Here is a 14,995-nt window from a genome sequence, read left to right as displayed (position 1 = left end):
TGCCGAGTCGGCTCTGAGTTGTTGGACTGTAACTTTCCCGACCCGATGGTCCGAGAGTTTGCGCTGCGCTGCCTCGTGCAGGGCCTGACGGATGACAAGCTGTCGCAGTACCTGTTGCAACTTGTACAGGTGCGTGTGGTAATGGTAAATGGTAAAGGGTCTGCACACCTGCTGCTGTGTGCCTCACACAGTCCTCTGCAGCACACTGCAGACACACCTGGACTCCTCACCTGTCTGTGTACTGTCACATACATACACTTATCTTTCGTCTTTTGTCTCATGGTCTTTTCTGAAGGTGTTGAAGTATGAGATGTACCTGGACAATCCTTTGGCCCGTTTCCTGATAAAGAAAGCTCTGACCAATCAGAGGATAGGGCACTTCTTCTTCTGGCACCTGAAGTGAGTGCAAATGTCCTGGTGTTTACCTGAGGGATCTAACACGTCTGTTTGGCCATTTTTAATCTAACAGGAAGTGTTCTCACAGGTCAGAGATGCACAACAAGACGGTTTCCCGACGCTTCGGTCTGCTGCTGGAAGCTTTCTGCAGAGCCTGCGGGATGTACCTGAAGCACCTGAACAGACAGGTGAGCCCTGACACACCTGGTCTTCTGAGTCCAGTTCAACATGAGCTCCTTATCTAGTTTTTCTTAACCTAAGACCATCACCACACAACAAAAGTGTCTCTCAGCCCAGGATTTATCAGTCTACCTGTGAGATAGTTCACAGGAACCAGAAGCCTTGGAAGACCAATCAGAAGCATGGACACATACTCACAGGAAGTATCATGCTGGAAAAATATTAGGTGGTTAAACACAGAATAGAGCGTGAAAATAACACAGAGCAGCAGAGTGAAACAGCAGTGTCAGTGATTAACGAAGCTTCTCTCACCTGGTCGTTTATATAACTGAGCTACTAACACACCTGTATGTGCGTGTGTGCGTGCAGGTAGAGGCCATGGATAAACTGGTGAATCTGACCGACACACTGAAGCAGGAGAAGAAGGACGAGACTCAGAAAGTATGAAAACAAACAAAGCAACTTAAATCTGACTTGTGATTGGCTGACGGTGACGTGTGTTTCTGTACTGCGATTGGTTGTCAGACTCAGATGAAGTTTCTGGTTGAGCACATGTCTCGTCCAGATTACATGGAAGCTCTGCAGGGATTCGTCTCTCCACTGAATCCAGTTCACCAGCTGGGAAATCTCAGGTAGGCATAACTGGTTAAATAACTGCATGACTTCCTACCTGACCGATCATTGCATGACCAGATCTTTTAGTGTGTGTGACTATGACTAAGATCAGTGTGGATATTTATAGCTCTTGGTACTGAAATGTGGGGTTTTCTAAATATAAACGTGATTCATCTGCATATTGACCGACTTTAAGTGTTTTATTCTTTAAAGAGCTTCCTGACTGCATCAGCGTGTTTTCAGGCTTGAAAAACAACAAAGTAAAACAATGTTTAAAAAGTGTCGTGTGCTTTTAGGCTGGAGGAGTGCAGGATCATGTCCTCGGCAAAGCGCCCCCTGTGGCTGAACTGGGAAAACCCTGACATCATGTCCGAGCTTCTCTTCACCAACAACGAGATCATCTTCAAGAACGGAGATGGTAACGAGTTTTGGCGCTAACTGTATTACTGCTGTTTACAGCTGTGCCAGGGCACTGTGGGTAACGTAGTGTGTTCTGTTACAGACCTGCGTCAGGATATGCTAACGTTGCAGATTATTAAAATCATGGAGAACATCTGGCAGAACCAGGGTCTGGACCTGCGGTGAGAGCCAGTGACATTAGCTGTGACATCACACCGACACCTGGCTAACGGAGCGTGTGTTTGTGTATTAGCATGTTGCCCTATGGATGCCTCTCCATCGGTGACTGCGTGGGTCTGATTGAGGTTGTGAAGAACAGCTTCACCATCATGCAGATTCAGTGCAAGGGAGGCCTGAAGGGGGCGCTGCAGTTCAACTCCAACACGCTGCATCACTGGATCAAAGACAAGAACCGCGGCGAAGCGTGAGCACACCCCTCTGCACACCTGTTTGCATGAACACCTGTCTGCCCTCTGCTCACTTCCTGTCTGTCCCACAGGTACGATCGGGCCATCGACCTGTTCACGCGCTCATGTGCTGGTTACTGCGTTGCCACGTTCATCCTGGGAATCGGAGACCGCCACAACTCCAACATTATGGTGAAAGAGAATGGACAGGTGGCCTCTGACCCCACGCCCTGACAGCTCTTCCTGGGACTGCAGCCGCCTAACTCTTTGTCTGCCTCCTCCAGCTGTTCCACATTGACTTTGGTCACTTCCTGGATCACGAAGAAGAAATTTGGCTACAAGAGGGAGCGTGTACCCTTTGTCCTTACTCAGGACTTCCTCATCGTCATTAGTAAAGGCATCCAGGAATCCACCAAGACCAAGGAGTTCGAGAGGTGCCCTGTCCCTCCTCTTTGCACCTCCTCCTGTCTCCCTCTGAGCCCGCCTCACTCTCGTCTACCTGTTTAGGTTCCAGGAGATGTGCTACAAAGCATACCTCGCCATCCGTCAGCACGCCAGCCTCTTCATCAATCTCTTTTCCCTCATGCTGGGTTGCGGGATGCCTGAACTGCAGAGCTTTGATGACATTGCCTACCTGAGGAAAACCCTGGCCCTGGGTAAGACTGGAGTGACGGACGGGCAGGAGACAGGTGGTATTATGATGCTGTAGATGTCTAGAACTCCACCAATCCATGGTGGCAGCAGAGTACCTGTTCTAAGCAACCATCTCCTGTCCATCACAGGGACAGTTCAGTACTTGGAACTGTCTGTAACCCATCTGTCATAGACCGGCCTGTCTAAGGTCATATCCCAATTCATGGGTTGGATCCTCCTGAGGACCCGGCCTTCGCGGTCTACGTGGGCCGGGTCCTCAGAAGGTCGGGTAGGCCGGAAGTAAACGGCTGTGGAATTGAACGGTCTAGCCTTCAGATTAGCATCACCGCTGTCTTGGTGGAGTTTAATAAACTCGGCGTAAATTCTCGACCATCTCACACTTCTGTTTAATCAGTTTTCTGTTTGACGTTTATTCAGCTGTGTGAAAACCACCCGGGGTATTAATAAAGTTTTATTTTATCTAATCTAATCTAATAACTTTAATCTCAGCCAAACCGATTTACTCACAAACAAATAAAACACTGAAAAAGCCCAACAATAACATTTTTAGGTTGTCTAAATGACTCTTATATTACATTTAACCTGAGTAGTGAAAGTCCGCGGTGATCTGAAAATGATGTGCCGGGAGTTGTGTCGTTCTCGGCGGCTTCAGTAACCCTCGAGCTCTCAGCTAGCTATCAAGCTGGTGGGTAGCAGACGTCTCCAAAAACGTTGAAGCACTTTTGCAAATATGCGATATCTTGATAAACTGAGCAGATATTAGAAGTTTACACGCCCACATTCTCGCCTGAAAATATGTTAAAAGTTTATTTTTTGGGGGGTCCTTTGTCCCTCTTTGGGGGGAAACTCCCACTAGGTTTAAATCTGGGACTCCCCACCATTTGACCCTAGAACTGAGAAGCTTCTCAAATGAGAGGTGAAACATCTTCAAGCAACTTAAAACAAGTCCAGACGCTTTTCTTTCCAAGCTCCTTAGATTAATACCAGTAATTTTAAAACTTAGTAGCTGCCGCCATTGCCGGAAACTGGAGTTTGGCTGGGCCGCGCTATGATTTCTGGGATATGGTGGGCCGACGAAGGACACACCTGACCCATCCTTCAAATTCGGGTAAAAGGAGGCCACACTTGTCGGCTGCATTCGGAGGAGTCATACGAATTTGGACAGCCTTCGGCGCGTCGCTGTGACGTAATCGGTCTACAAATGCGTCCTCAGGAGGATGCAGCCCATGAATTTGGACACGACCTGTAAGTCTTTTCTTTAACCAGTCTGTCTCTAACCCATTTGTCTGTCATTCAGAGAAGAGCCAGCAGGAGGCACTGGAGTACTTCACCAAGCAGATGAACGACGCTCACCACGGCGGCTGGAGCACGAAGATGGACTGGATCTTTCACACCATAAGACACATGCCCAATGAGCACTGACACACACCCACCCACACCCACACTGGTTGTGTGTTGTTTACTGCACTACTGTGATGATTATGATACTAATGATGATGATGATGATGACAGACTCGTCATCTGATGTCATAGATTTTCTTTAGAGGTTTTTTGTCCTTGTGTCTTTTGGACGGTTGTCATAGAAATATGAATCTCAGGGTCAAAGGTCAGAGGGGTTTTGATGATGCCAAAGGCAGGCTGGGAAAAAATGACGATGCTGATGATGAAGGTGACGTCACAAAAGTCTTCCAATCGGTGCTACTGTTAGCTTGTTAGCTGCTGTACTTTTTCAAAAACAGTCAAACTTTATTGAGTGAAATTTTATTGACAAGCAGCTGTAACTTTATAAAATGTTATTTTTGAGTGACATAACTTTATTGAAACCAGCCAAAGTGAACACTGTGGGTCACTGTGAGAGCAATAAAACTTCCAATTACCAATTAATATTTAGATTATGACAATCAGGAGTTCTAACCAGTAGGAAGGCAGAGCTGACCAGCTGTGGGCGGAGTCATTGTGATGATGCAGTTCTAGAGACTGAAGTTACCTTCAGAGTTTATTGGAAGTATCTTTTGGAGTATTTTGTTGAATTGAACCCCACTTAAACAGATTTTTACGATCAGCATATCATCCTCGTTAATCAGGGATCAAAGTACTCGACAATCTGAACCAATCAGCTGCTGCCGTTAGCCCTTAGCTAGTCTACTTAGCATTGTTAGCTGTTGGCTCATGAGTCATGCTGAGATAGTTAGCATTAGCCTGTTAGCTATTAGATAGCTGAGTTGTTGCACTGGATAAAGGAACTGTGGGTAGGTTTAGTTACCATAGTGAAAAACCCCGTCCCTCTAATCTCATTGGCTGCCAGTTCCTAGGGCGGGGCCACATTCAAATAGTTTTATGTGAAGGTTTTTTCCTGTTCAGGTGAGAGATCAAAGCCCCGCCCCCTGCTGCATGCTAATCATTCATTGCTGACATCATCGACTGTGATGGTTACTATAGTGACTGATAACACACGGGGAGATGTGATGTGTTTTGTTTCCATGTGATCAGTATTGATTGTTTTCTGATGTATTAATGATTTTTAACTAATTGGTTTCTTCATGTATTGATTTTGTGATGTTATTGATTCTTCTTGACCCTCTGACATAGGAGAGCAGGTCACCTGAAGGGCGGAGCCTGATGTTATAACACCATGCCCAGGTGTTAAAGCACTTTATGGATCAGTGTTATTATGGATTATTGTTGTTTCAAAATAAAAGTTTAAACTGGTGTACTGTGTGTGTGTGTGTATGTGTGTGTGTGCTTTACTCACCTGAGACATGTTCAGTTCCTCTGACGTCCAGCAGGTGCTGCTGTGACTTTTGAGTCCTAACTGCTCTTTTTTTAAAATGAAATAAATAAAACTAAAATAATAAGATATTTCACCGTATTTCAACGAAAATAAATGCAAATAACTCTGGGTATTAATCAATCCATGATATATGACATCTTTTTTTTCCAAGCTCCTTAGACAGCATTTGACACTGTTGACCACACAATCCTATTAAATTAGGGGTCCCCAATCCCAGTCCACGAGGGCCGGTGTCCCTGCAGGTTTTAGATGTGTCTTGATCCATCACAGCTGATTTAAATAGATAAATAACTGTCTTGTCTCCAGAGGCCTGGGTAATGAACTAATCATGTGATTCAGGTGTGTTGACCCAGGGTGAGATCTAAAACCTGCAGGGACACCGGCCTCGTGGACTGGGATTGGGGACCCCTGTATCAAACCATCTAAAGACATGTGTTGGGTTTGCACTTGTACAAACGTATACAGTATTTTATGTTCACATATGTGTGCTTGTGTGTGAATGTGTACACTCTTGTATATGTATGTGCATATTTGCATGTACACATATATTTTTACAAACATATGGGATGTCACAATGTTTCTATTTTTTCATCTTTCATCTATTTTAATTCTTTTTATTTGATTATGCTATCCTTCTGTTCAGCACTTTGGCGGACACTTGATGTCCTTTAAATGTGCTTTATAAATAAAGATCACGTGACTGAGAAGCATACATTAATGCAGAGCAGTGTATTTTCGTTTTCGTTTTTTTAATTTATTGATATGTGGCAGTGTTGGTCTCCATATATTTATAAATATAATTTTGTAGTTTATGCACTGTGGGTCCGCCATATTATTTATATATCACTTATTATTATTTTTTAATGAAGTCAATTATCCCGCGTTGATCCTCCATACTTATGGACATAATTGGTTCGCTTTTATAACCTTTGTTCTGTGAAAGGGCGATAGTGACAGCTATTAAATTTGTCCCTTCGCGCCTTTCGTCCACTGTTCCGCCCGTAAGCATGCGCATTGGCAGAACGGCCGTCACCGCAGTCCAGTGTGGTGAGTAGAAGCCGAGTAGGGACAATAGATTAAAAATAGAAAAGTACAGGTGATACAGCGGAGATAAGGAGCAGAACGAGACACGGAGGAGAGATGGATCAGTTGGAGCGGTAAGGCTCACCTTTGACCCGGAAATAACTGCAGATAACGCGCGAGCACGTAGAGCTAGCATCCAGTGTGATTCATTCAAACTTTATTTAAAACAGACTGCGTGAAATAAGAGTTAGCCGTTAACAACAGCGTTTTTATCCAGGCAGTCGGGGTCTAAACTTTATTGACACAGCCTCCCTGAACAGTCCGTTTGTTTCGGAGCGTGAGACGGTCGCGTGCGCTGTTGTGTACAAGTGAGAGGACCTGTGGAGGTGTGACGTCAGCGCAGGGCTCCGTCTTTTAAATGGAGTTTAGGAAGGACGTGAGATAAAGGGGCGACTTCACCTGTGAGTAGTGACGGTGCGGTGTGTCGAATCTTTCCAGCCAATGGTTTCGGGCGCACGAAGCCCCGTTTAACAGCTCACTGCTGCCATCTGCTGGTCGTTCGATGTACAGCGGCCCTGCTGTGATAACACATGCAGGCTACAGATCAGTGGAAAAGCAAACGTAAAGATGACTCAAGCATTTTAGCTGTTCGTCCACCATAAACCATGGGCACGTCCCTCAGGTGACACCTGGGATTACCTGCTGAGTACTTCCTGTTTGTCTTTCAGACCCCAAGATGACAACGCACAGGAGACAGATTGTCACGTTGACAATGCCGATGGAAACAACAACAACAACAACCGGCGCAAGGTAACCTGTTCCTCTGTTTTACCTGGTTACCTGTTCACGTCGTGCTCGTGTCTGTAGGCACGTGATGTTATCCCAGGTGGAAGTCTCGCTGAGACACGTGGCGTTAGAGGACAGACAACAGTTGTGTTTGTGGATATATGACTGACTGTAATTATGCATGAAATCATCACGTCTCTGTAGGATTAAACTGTTTGAACATTATAAGTGCTTCATAAAAACAATGTCACGTGACTTTGCTGACAGGCAGCTAAAAGTGTTGTTTAATGTTCCTGTTGGAACTTTTGTGTCGCCGCATAAATAAGAGTCATAAAACTCAGCACTTGTTTACTCTGCGGCCGCCCCACTTTATCCTCTGCTGTGCTATGAATCCTGGGATATGATGTGCCAACCCACATCATAACGCATCCTTGAAATCTGAGGGAAAGGACGACGCATTTTGCAGCAGCCTTCGATTCAGGACTGTCTTCGTCACGCCACTGTGACGTAATCGGCCTTCAAACGCGGCCTCTGAAGGACGCGGGCCCTGACTTGGCACACACCTTGAGTTTAGACACTCTTAAAACCCTCAGACTGTGAGGACCTGATTGGTCAGCAGCAGTGATGTGTGTGTTTTGTAACCTGCAGACGGTGTGTCCAGGTGCAGGTGAGCACCCCCTGCAGTATAACTACACCTTCTGGTACAGCAGGAGGACCCCGAGTCGTCCCGCCAGCTCTCTGAGCTACGAGCAGAACATACGACAGATCGGCACCGTGGCCTCGGTACGTATGGACAGCTTTCTGTGAGGACACGCCTCCTCTGAGACCACACCCCGTCAGCTTTACTGATAGTTTCAGTCTGACACGATTTTTATTTCTTCTCTCTCTGATTCAGTCACATGATCAGTCTGACCGGATCAGTAAGTCTGTGCGATCGATCGTTCTGATAACCAATAATGTGTTCAGGTGGAGCAGTTCTGGAGGTTTTACAGTCATCTGGTGAGGCCAGGCGACCTGAGCGGGCACAGCGACTTCCACCTGTTCAAGGAGGGCATCAAACCCATGTGGGAGGTAACTAAGTACCCAGTACTCCTGCAGTACTCGTGTAGGACAGATTTGTGCTGCTCAAATGAAAGTACAACAATAAAATCATCATAGACACACAACACATGCAGGGCTGCAGTGACATCACCACGAACCAGACACGCCTGTGTGAGGCCACACCCACACCAAGAAAGTACTAATGAAGGAAGCATCAATGAATTCTTAGTGAAGTGCTGATGAAGATCAGGGGTATCCATCCGTCCTCCTTCACTGGGGGCAGGTCACGGGGCAGTAGCCTGAGCGTACCAGACCTCCCTCCTGCTGGCCGCCTCCTGGAGAACACGACAAGCGCACCTTGCCCAGGAGGCTCAGCTCTCTCTTCACCACCATGGACCGGTGCAGCATCACTGCAGCCGCTCCAGTGCCAGCTGGAGGACACCACCTGATGAAACCAACAGAACCAATCTGCACGAAAGCCAGAGATGAGATTCTTGGCTACGCCTATAAATTCTGTACATAAAGATTCTGAACAGAATCTGTGAGAGTACCATGTCCCACCAGGAACTAGTCCTGCCTACTGACGGCTCTGCGGACCAAGTTCTTGCAATGGTTGCTTAAGGATTAAATGGCCCGTAGTACGGCGATGGGCCCCTGTCTCTTTTCCTGGCTGTGCCCAGCCACATCCTGGGCCTGGCTCCAGGGCGTGGCCCTGGTAACCCCAGGCAGGGGGAACTGTTTCCTGGGTGATCTTCTCATGGAGGTTTTTTAATAACTCTGTCTGGTCCCTAAACCCATGTCCAATTTGTCACGGGAGGCCCTACCAGGGGGCAAAAGCCCTCTGACACAAGCCCATGGATCTGTGCAGCGCACAAACCCCTCAACCTCCAGAAAGGTAGCGCTTCAGAGGGTTTTAATGAAGTACTGCTGGAGTGTTATTGAGGGCCGTGGGCTGTTTGAGCACAGTGGCTATCGTTGAATAACGTGTTTGTTTTGGCAGCCTGGATGTTAGCATTGAGGACGGTGTCGGCCTCTGATCCTTTTCTGGTTGCGTTTGATGCCGACGTAGGTGTAACACAGATGGTTGCCCCGTACCTGTAATCGACTCTGGCTAATTTCACTGCTGTCTTTCTAAACTCCGCTGCCTTGATCCTGATGTGAACCCAACTGTTGCACTCCCCCCTCGGCTGGTGAAGTCATGAATGCTATGTCATCCACATGCTCCACCACCTTGGCCCTGGTGGCCCCCGTAAAGATGAAGCATCTTAGATCCTCCCCTCACCCTGGTTAAATGACTTTGTGGGATTCACGTCGTATTCGTCTGAAGACGAGGAGTGATCGTGCCTTTGCCTCTTCAGCACCAAACCTCTGGAATGGTCTTCCTGCTACCATTCGTACCTCTGACTCCGTGCACTCCTTTTAAAGCACGCTTCAAAACGTACCTGCTCAACCCGGCTTTGCCAACTCGCTCACTAATTGCTGTACCACTACTCATCTCTCTGGATGCTCATGATTATAATACATAATAATTCCACCAAGAATTCTTAACAGAAAAGCTGTTTTAACAGGGAAGTATTACCTGCTCATCAGTGTACTCGAGTACTGCAGGAGTAATCCTGGAGATGTACTCATGCGCTAATGCAGTACTGATACTGGAGCTTGTGATACTGCAGCAATCCTGTACCGCCCCCCTGCTGTGCTGCTCATACCAGTTGTCCCAGATAAGTTCCTGCAGGGATGTTAGAGCTGTGTGGTCACATGACTGTCACCTGCAGAAACCATACCACATGACAGGATGTATGAACAAGCTAGCCAATCGGGTACAGAGACGCACTCAAACTCCCCCCTGTGTCTCCTACCTGTCTCACCTGTTGTCTGTCTCACCTGTGCAGGACGAGTCTAACCGCAGTGGGGGGAAGTGGATCATCCGGCTGCGTAAGGGTCTGGCGAGTCGGTTCTGGGAGAACATCATCCTGGCCATGCTGGGCGAGCAGTTCATGGTGGGAGAGGAGATCTGTGGGGCTGTGGTCTCCATACGCTTCCAGGTAACCACACAACCACTGCAGTACTGTGCTACTGCAGGGCTGCTGCTCTGAGTCGGAGTGAGGCAGAGCGGAGACCTCTACCTGAGAGATCAGGGCTCAAACTGGGATTCGGTGCTGTCCAAGTAAAACACAATAGAACTGTGTTACTAAAGTGCAGCTAGTGATGACTGTGGAAGTCTGTGGAGTCGAGCAGAGAGAGGACGTCTGTGATTCCATCGTACAGGGTTACCAGGGTTACCCAGTGCTGGTGTGCTGGGCCCCTTTTTAATAAGAATGTGAAACTACACTGAGCGTCATGCTCAGTGCTGAATTCCACTTCCAGAGCTCAGGGACCTCTCCCACGACATCTTTCAAAGTAAAAGTATTTCCAGTCTGGATCATGTGATCTGATCAGTGGGTAGCGTGGGTTCAGCTGGACGGGTGGGGTCTTGTTTGGCCTCAGTGTGTCCTGTATAGAAGACTGTGGCAGCAATGTCGTCGAGCTGTGTTCACAGACCAAATCAGTGAGTCCGATATATGAGCGCTGGAAGTGAGCTCAGAGGAGAGCTGCTGCTCCTCCACTGACAGGAGTCTGCTCCTTTAGCCTGAGCTTAAAATTAGACAGTCTGTCTCCCAAATCCAAACTGGTTCCCCGAGTTGTGCTCTGATGCATCCATCAGTGTATGTGTGTGTGTGTAAATATTAGATAGGAAAAAGGACTTGTGTGGATGGGTGAACCAGGCACGCTGTGCTCAGAGTAGGAAAGTGATATAGGAGAACCAGTCCATTCACCATTTCCTGTCAGAGGCCATAAGAAGATCATTTGTAACCTTCACTAAAGCAGTTTCTGTGATGAGCTCTGACACCTGACTGAAACTCTTCAATGAGCCTCTGCAGATGATCTGCTAGCTGTTGGCCTATAGTTAGCTAAGATTAGCTGGGTTTAAACAAGCTTTTTAAGTAACGGTTTAACTACTGCCAGCTTGAAGGCCTGTGGTACGTTTATGATAACATCTGACCTCTGACCTGTCTGTAACCCGTCTGTCTGTCAGGAGGACATCCTGTCGATCTGGAACAGGACGTCCAACGACCAGACGACGACGTCCAGAATCAGAGACACTTTGAGACGAGTCCTGAACCTTCCAGCTAACACCATCATGGAGTACAAGACCCACAACGACAGCCTCAGGTACTACCACTGTGCTACCACTGTTACTGCTGCTAACACTGTGCTGTCAGGTTGGCTGATGCTTTGAGTGTATTCATATGAACCTGACGGTGATCAAAGTCACCTGTCTCAGCTCTAAACCATCTGTACTTAACCCTTTAAAGCCGGTCGGAGCGGGCACGCTCTGTTTTGCCTAACCATATTTAAATCCCGGTAGAACCTGAACCGCGTAAGCTAGCGCAATAATTTTTTTGCATATGAAACCGGAGGAGTTGTACTTACATCTTATGCCATCAGCTTGTCCTAGGTCACGGTTTCCTTCCACATAAAGCTTTGCAAAAACTGCATAAAAAGCACTTGCAGCAACAAAAACATAATATTCCAGAAACATGCTTTGCCGATCCGATCAGCTGTTTGTAACACTTGCTACGTTAGAATAGACGTCAGCGCGAACTATCGCATGTCCGCATGACCTGCCCGAAACCGGAAGTGACGTCATTTTCGCGGAAAATGTAGTTTTTTACTTGTAGGCCTTTACCGATGCTTTTAAAAGTCATGTTTGACTTCATGCTTTTCTGAATAGTTGCTGGGATGCTTAGGACTCAAATTGCGCTGCTTTAAATAGTTTATTTTGACGCACCTGCTGTTTTCTCTGCAAATTTGCATTCTAGGATTGGTTTTAGTTTTTTCTGCAGTATATAAAAATTGCTGTATCTCAAAAATAAATCTATGAAGACACAAAATAACTTCCCTGTGGTGGGAAACTGTTTGTGCAACTTTTTTGTATTTAAAGTTTTGAGGGATAAGCCTCTTAAATTTCTCTAACTAGAAATATATGTTAAAAAAACAAAAACAATTTTCAAATTTTTTGTACTTTATTGCAGCGGTCCCCAACCGTTTGTGCGCCACGGACCGGTTTATACCCGACAATATTTTCACGGACTGGCTTTTAAGGTGTCAACAAAATAAAACTAGTACCGAAAAAAATAAGATTTATTCATAACACATGTGAAAAGATTCGATCCCTATACAACCGTTGCAAGAGCTTGGTTCGCATTGCCGGCAATAAGTCGGACTCGTTCCCGGTGGGTGATGGGCTCCGCCAGGGCTGCCCTTTGTCTCCGGTTCTGTTCATAATTTTTATGGACAGGATTTCTAGGCGCAGCCAAGTGGTGGAGGGCTTTCGCTTTGGTGGCCTCAGAATCTCATCTCTGATTTTTGCGGATGATGTGGTTCTGTTGGCTTCATCGGGTGAGGGCCTCCAGCTCGCACTGGAACGGTTCGCAGCCGAGTGTGAAGCAGCGGGAATGAGGATCAGCACCTCCAAATCTGAGGTCATGGTTCTCAGCCGGAAAAGGGTGGAGTGCCCACTCAGGGTCGGGGATGAGTTCCTGCCCCAAGTGGAGGAGTTCAAGTATCTCGGGGTCTTGTTCGCGAGTGATGGGAGAAGGGAGCCGGAGATCGACAGACGGATTGGGGCTGCAGCTGCAGTAATGCAGACGCTGCACCGGTCCGTCGTGGTGAAGAGGGAGCTGAGTGTAAAAGCGAAGCTCTCAATTTACCGGTCGATCTACGTCCCTACCCTCACCTATGGTCACGAGCTGTGGGTAGTGACCAAAAGAACGAGATTGCGGATACAAGCGGCAGAAATGAGCTTCCTCCGAAGGGTGGCTGGCCTCTCCCTTAGAGATAGGGTGAGAAGTTCGGCCATCCGGGAGGGGCTCAGAGTAGAGCCGCTGCTGCTCCACATCGAAAGGAGCCAGCTGAGGTGGTTCGGGCATCTGACAAGGATGCCCCCTGGGCGCCTCCTGGGTGAGGTGTTCCAGGCATGTCCCACCGGGAGGAGGCCCCGGGGCAGACCCAGGACACGCTGGAGAGATTATATCTCTCGGCTGGCCTGGGAACGCCTTGGTGTTCCCCCGGATAAGCTGGAGGAGGTGGCTGGGGAGAGGGAGGTCTGGGCCTCTTTGCTTAGGCTGCTGCCCCCCGCGACCTGGCCCCGGATAAAGCGGATGAAGATGGATGTGAAAAGACCAGGAAAACAGAGTTAACGATCAAAACGATAACAAAATAACGCTGAAAACCGATAAAAACCCTGAAAACTATACATTTCACACCTGAGCCTCAACTCTCGCGGCCCGGTACCAAACGACTCACGGACCGGCACCGGTCCGAGGCCCGGGGGTTGGGGACCGCTGGTTTATTGCACTTTTTTGCAATTTATGTAGTTACTATGGACTTAATGCTAAAATATGGGCTATAACAGTTGTATTGATGTATAGCAACTTGAAATGCTCCCGAAAACTGCTCCACAGCATGTAAAAATATCTCCTTCTTGGTTCTATGGCAGGTCTAAAGGGTTCATGATCCTCTAAACAGGGTTTGTCCTCTGTTGATGTTTGGGACATGAGGTGGAGCCACTTTTCATCTAATGAAAGGAAATCAGGACATTTGTTTTCTTTAGGTCAAAGTTGAGATCAAATGTACGTGTTCTCCCTGTCCTCCCTGTAAACCCACTGTTACCCCTCTGTCCTCCCTGTAAACCCGCTGTTACCCCTCTGTCCTCCCTGTAAACTCACTGTTACCCCTCTGTCCTCCCTGTAAACCCACTGTTACCCCTCTGTCCTCCCTGTAAACCCACTGTTACCCCTCTGTCCACTCTGTAAACCCACTGTTACCCCTCTGTCCTCCCTGTAAACCCACTGTTACCCCTCTGTCCACCCTGTAAACCCACTGTTACCCCTCTGTCCACCCTGTAAACCCACTGTTACCCCTCTGTCCACCCTGTAAACCCACTGTTACCCCTCTGTCCTCCCTGTAAACCCAGTGTAAACACTCAAGCGTGTTTAGAGAGAAGGAGGATTGCAGCAGATGGTTGTATTTGTATAGTGCTTTATGTAGTCCCTAAGGACCCCAAAGCGCTTTACACTACATGCAGTCATTCACACACTGGTGATGGCAGCTACATTGTAGCCACAGCCACCCTGGGGCGCACTGACAGAGGCGAGGCTGCCGGACACTGGCGCCACCGGGCCCTCTGACCACCACCAGTAGGCAACGGGTGAAGTGTCTTGCCGAAAGACACAACAAACCGTCAACCTTCCGATTACAGGACGAACTGAACTCTTGAGCAACGATTGCCCAGATGACACTAATTCTGTGTTTAAACTAACAGCTGTGCTTGTCACTGCTGACTGGTGAAATGCATTGTGGGAAACGATCCTGATAAAGCAGTGAGACCTCTTCTGTCTTCTGTTTCAGGGACAACTCGAGCTTCAGGAACACCAAGATCTCTGTCTGAGGTCACCGGGGTCAGCCGAATGGCCCTCTGACCAATCAAGAACTGCCGTGGTGTTACTCTGCTCTCTCATTGGCCAGAGGATGGCCACATGGACCAATAAACTGACTGAACTGGACTGACGGTGTTAGTTTGTATCTCTGAAGTTTGTGCTGGTGTAAATAAAACTGAGTCTTCTTTAAACTCTGAGTGTGACTCTTTAATCCCAGCTGG

General features: G+C 47.6%; 1 protein-coding gene and 1 pseudogene across 1 annotated transcript; both read left to right on the top strand.

Annotated features, from left to right (window-relative positions):
* The first annotated feature begins 21 nt into the window (after nt 1-21).
* Nucleotides 22-4,397, top strand: LOC120718794 (annotated as a pseudogene).
* A 2,104-nt stretch (nt 4,398-6,501) lies between these two features.
* Nucleotides 6,502-14,965, top strand: LOC120718792 (eukaryotic translation initiation factor 4E type 2-like). The gene is made up of 7 exons (XM_040007502.1): nt 6,502-6,599; nt 7,194-7,275; nt 7,900-8,034; nt 8,218-8,322; nt 10,185-10,337; nt 11,369-11,505; nt 14,746-14,965. Exons 1-7 carry the CDS (start codon nt 6,583-6,585, stop codon nt 14,783-14,785), a joined length of 669 nt encoding a protein of 222 aa, XP_039863436.1. The 5' UTR covers nt 6,502-6,582; the 3' UTR covers nt 14,786-14,965.
* The last annotated feature ends 30 nt before the right edge of the window (nt 14,966-14,995 follow it).

Source organism: Simochromis diagramma, unplaced genomic scaffold (genome assembly GCF_900408965.1).
Source record: "Simochromis diagramma unplaced genomic scaffold, fSimDia1.1 OVJJ01000674.1, whole genome shotgun sequence".
Classification (NCBI taxonomy): Eukaryota; Metazoa; Chordata; class Actinopteri; order Cichliformes; family Cichlidae; genus Simochromis; species Simochromis diagramma.
The sequence above is the reverse complement of the archived record's forward strand: the minus strand, read 5'-3'. Positions and strand labels throughout refer to the sequence as shown.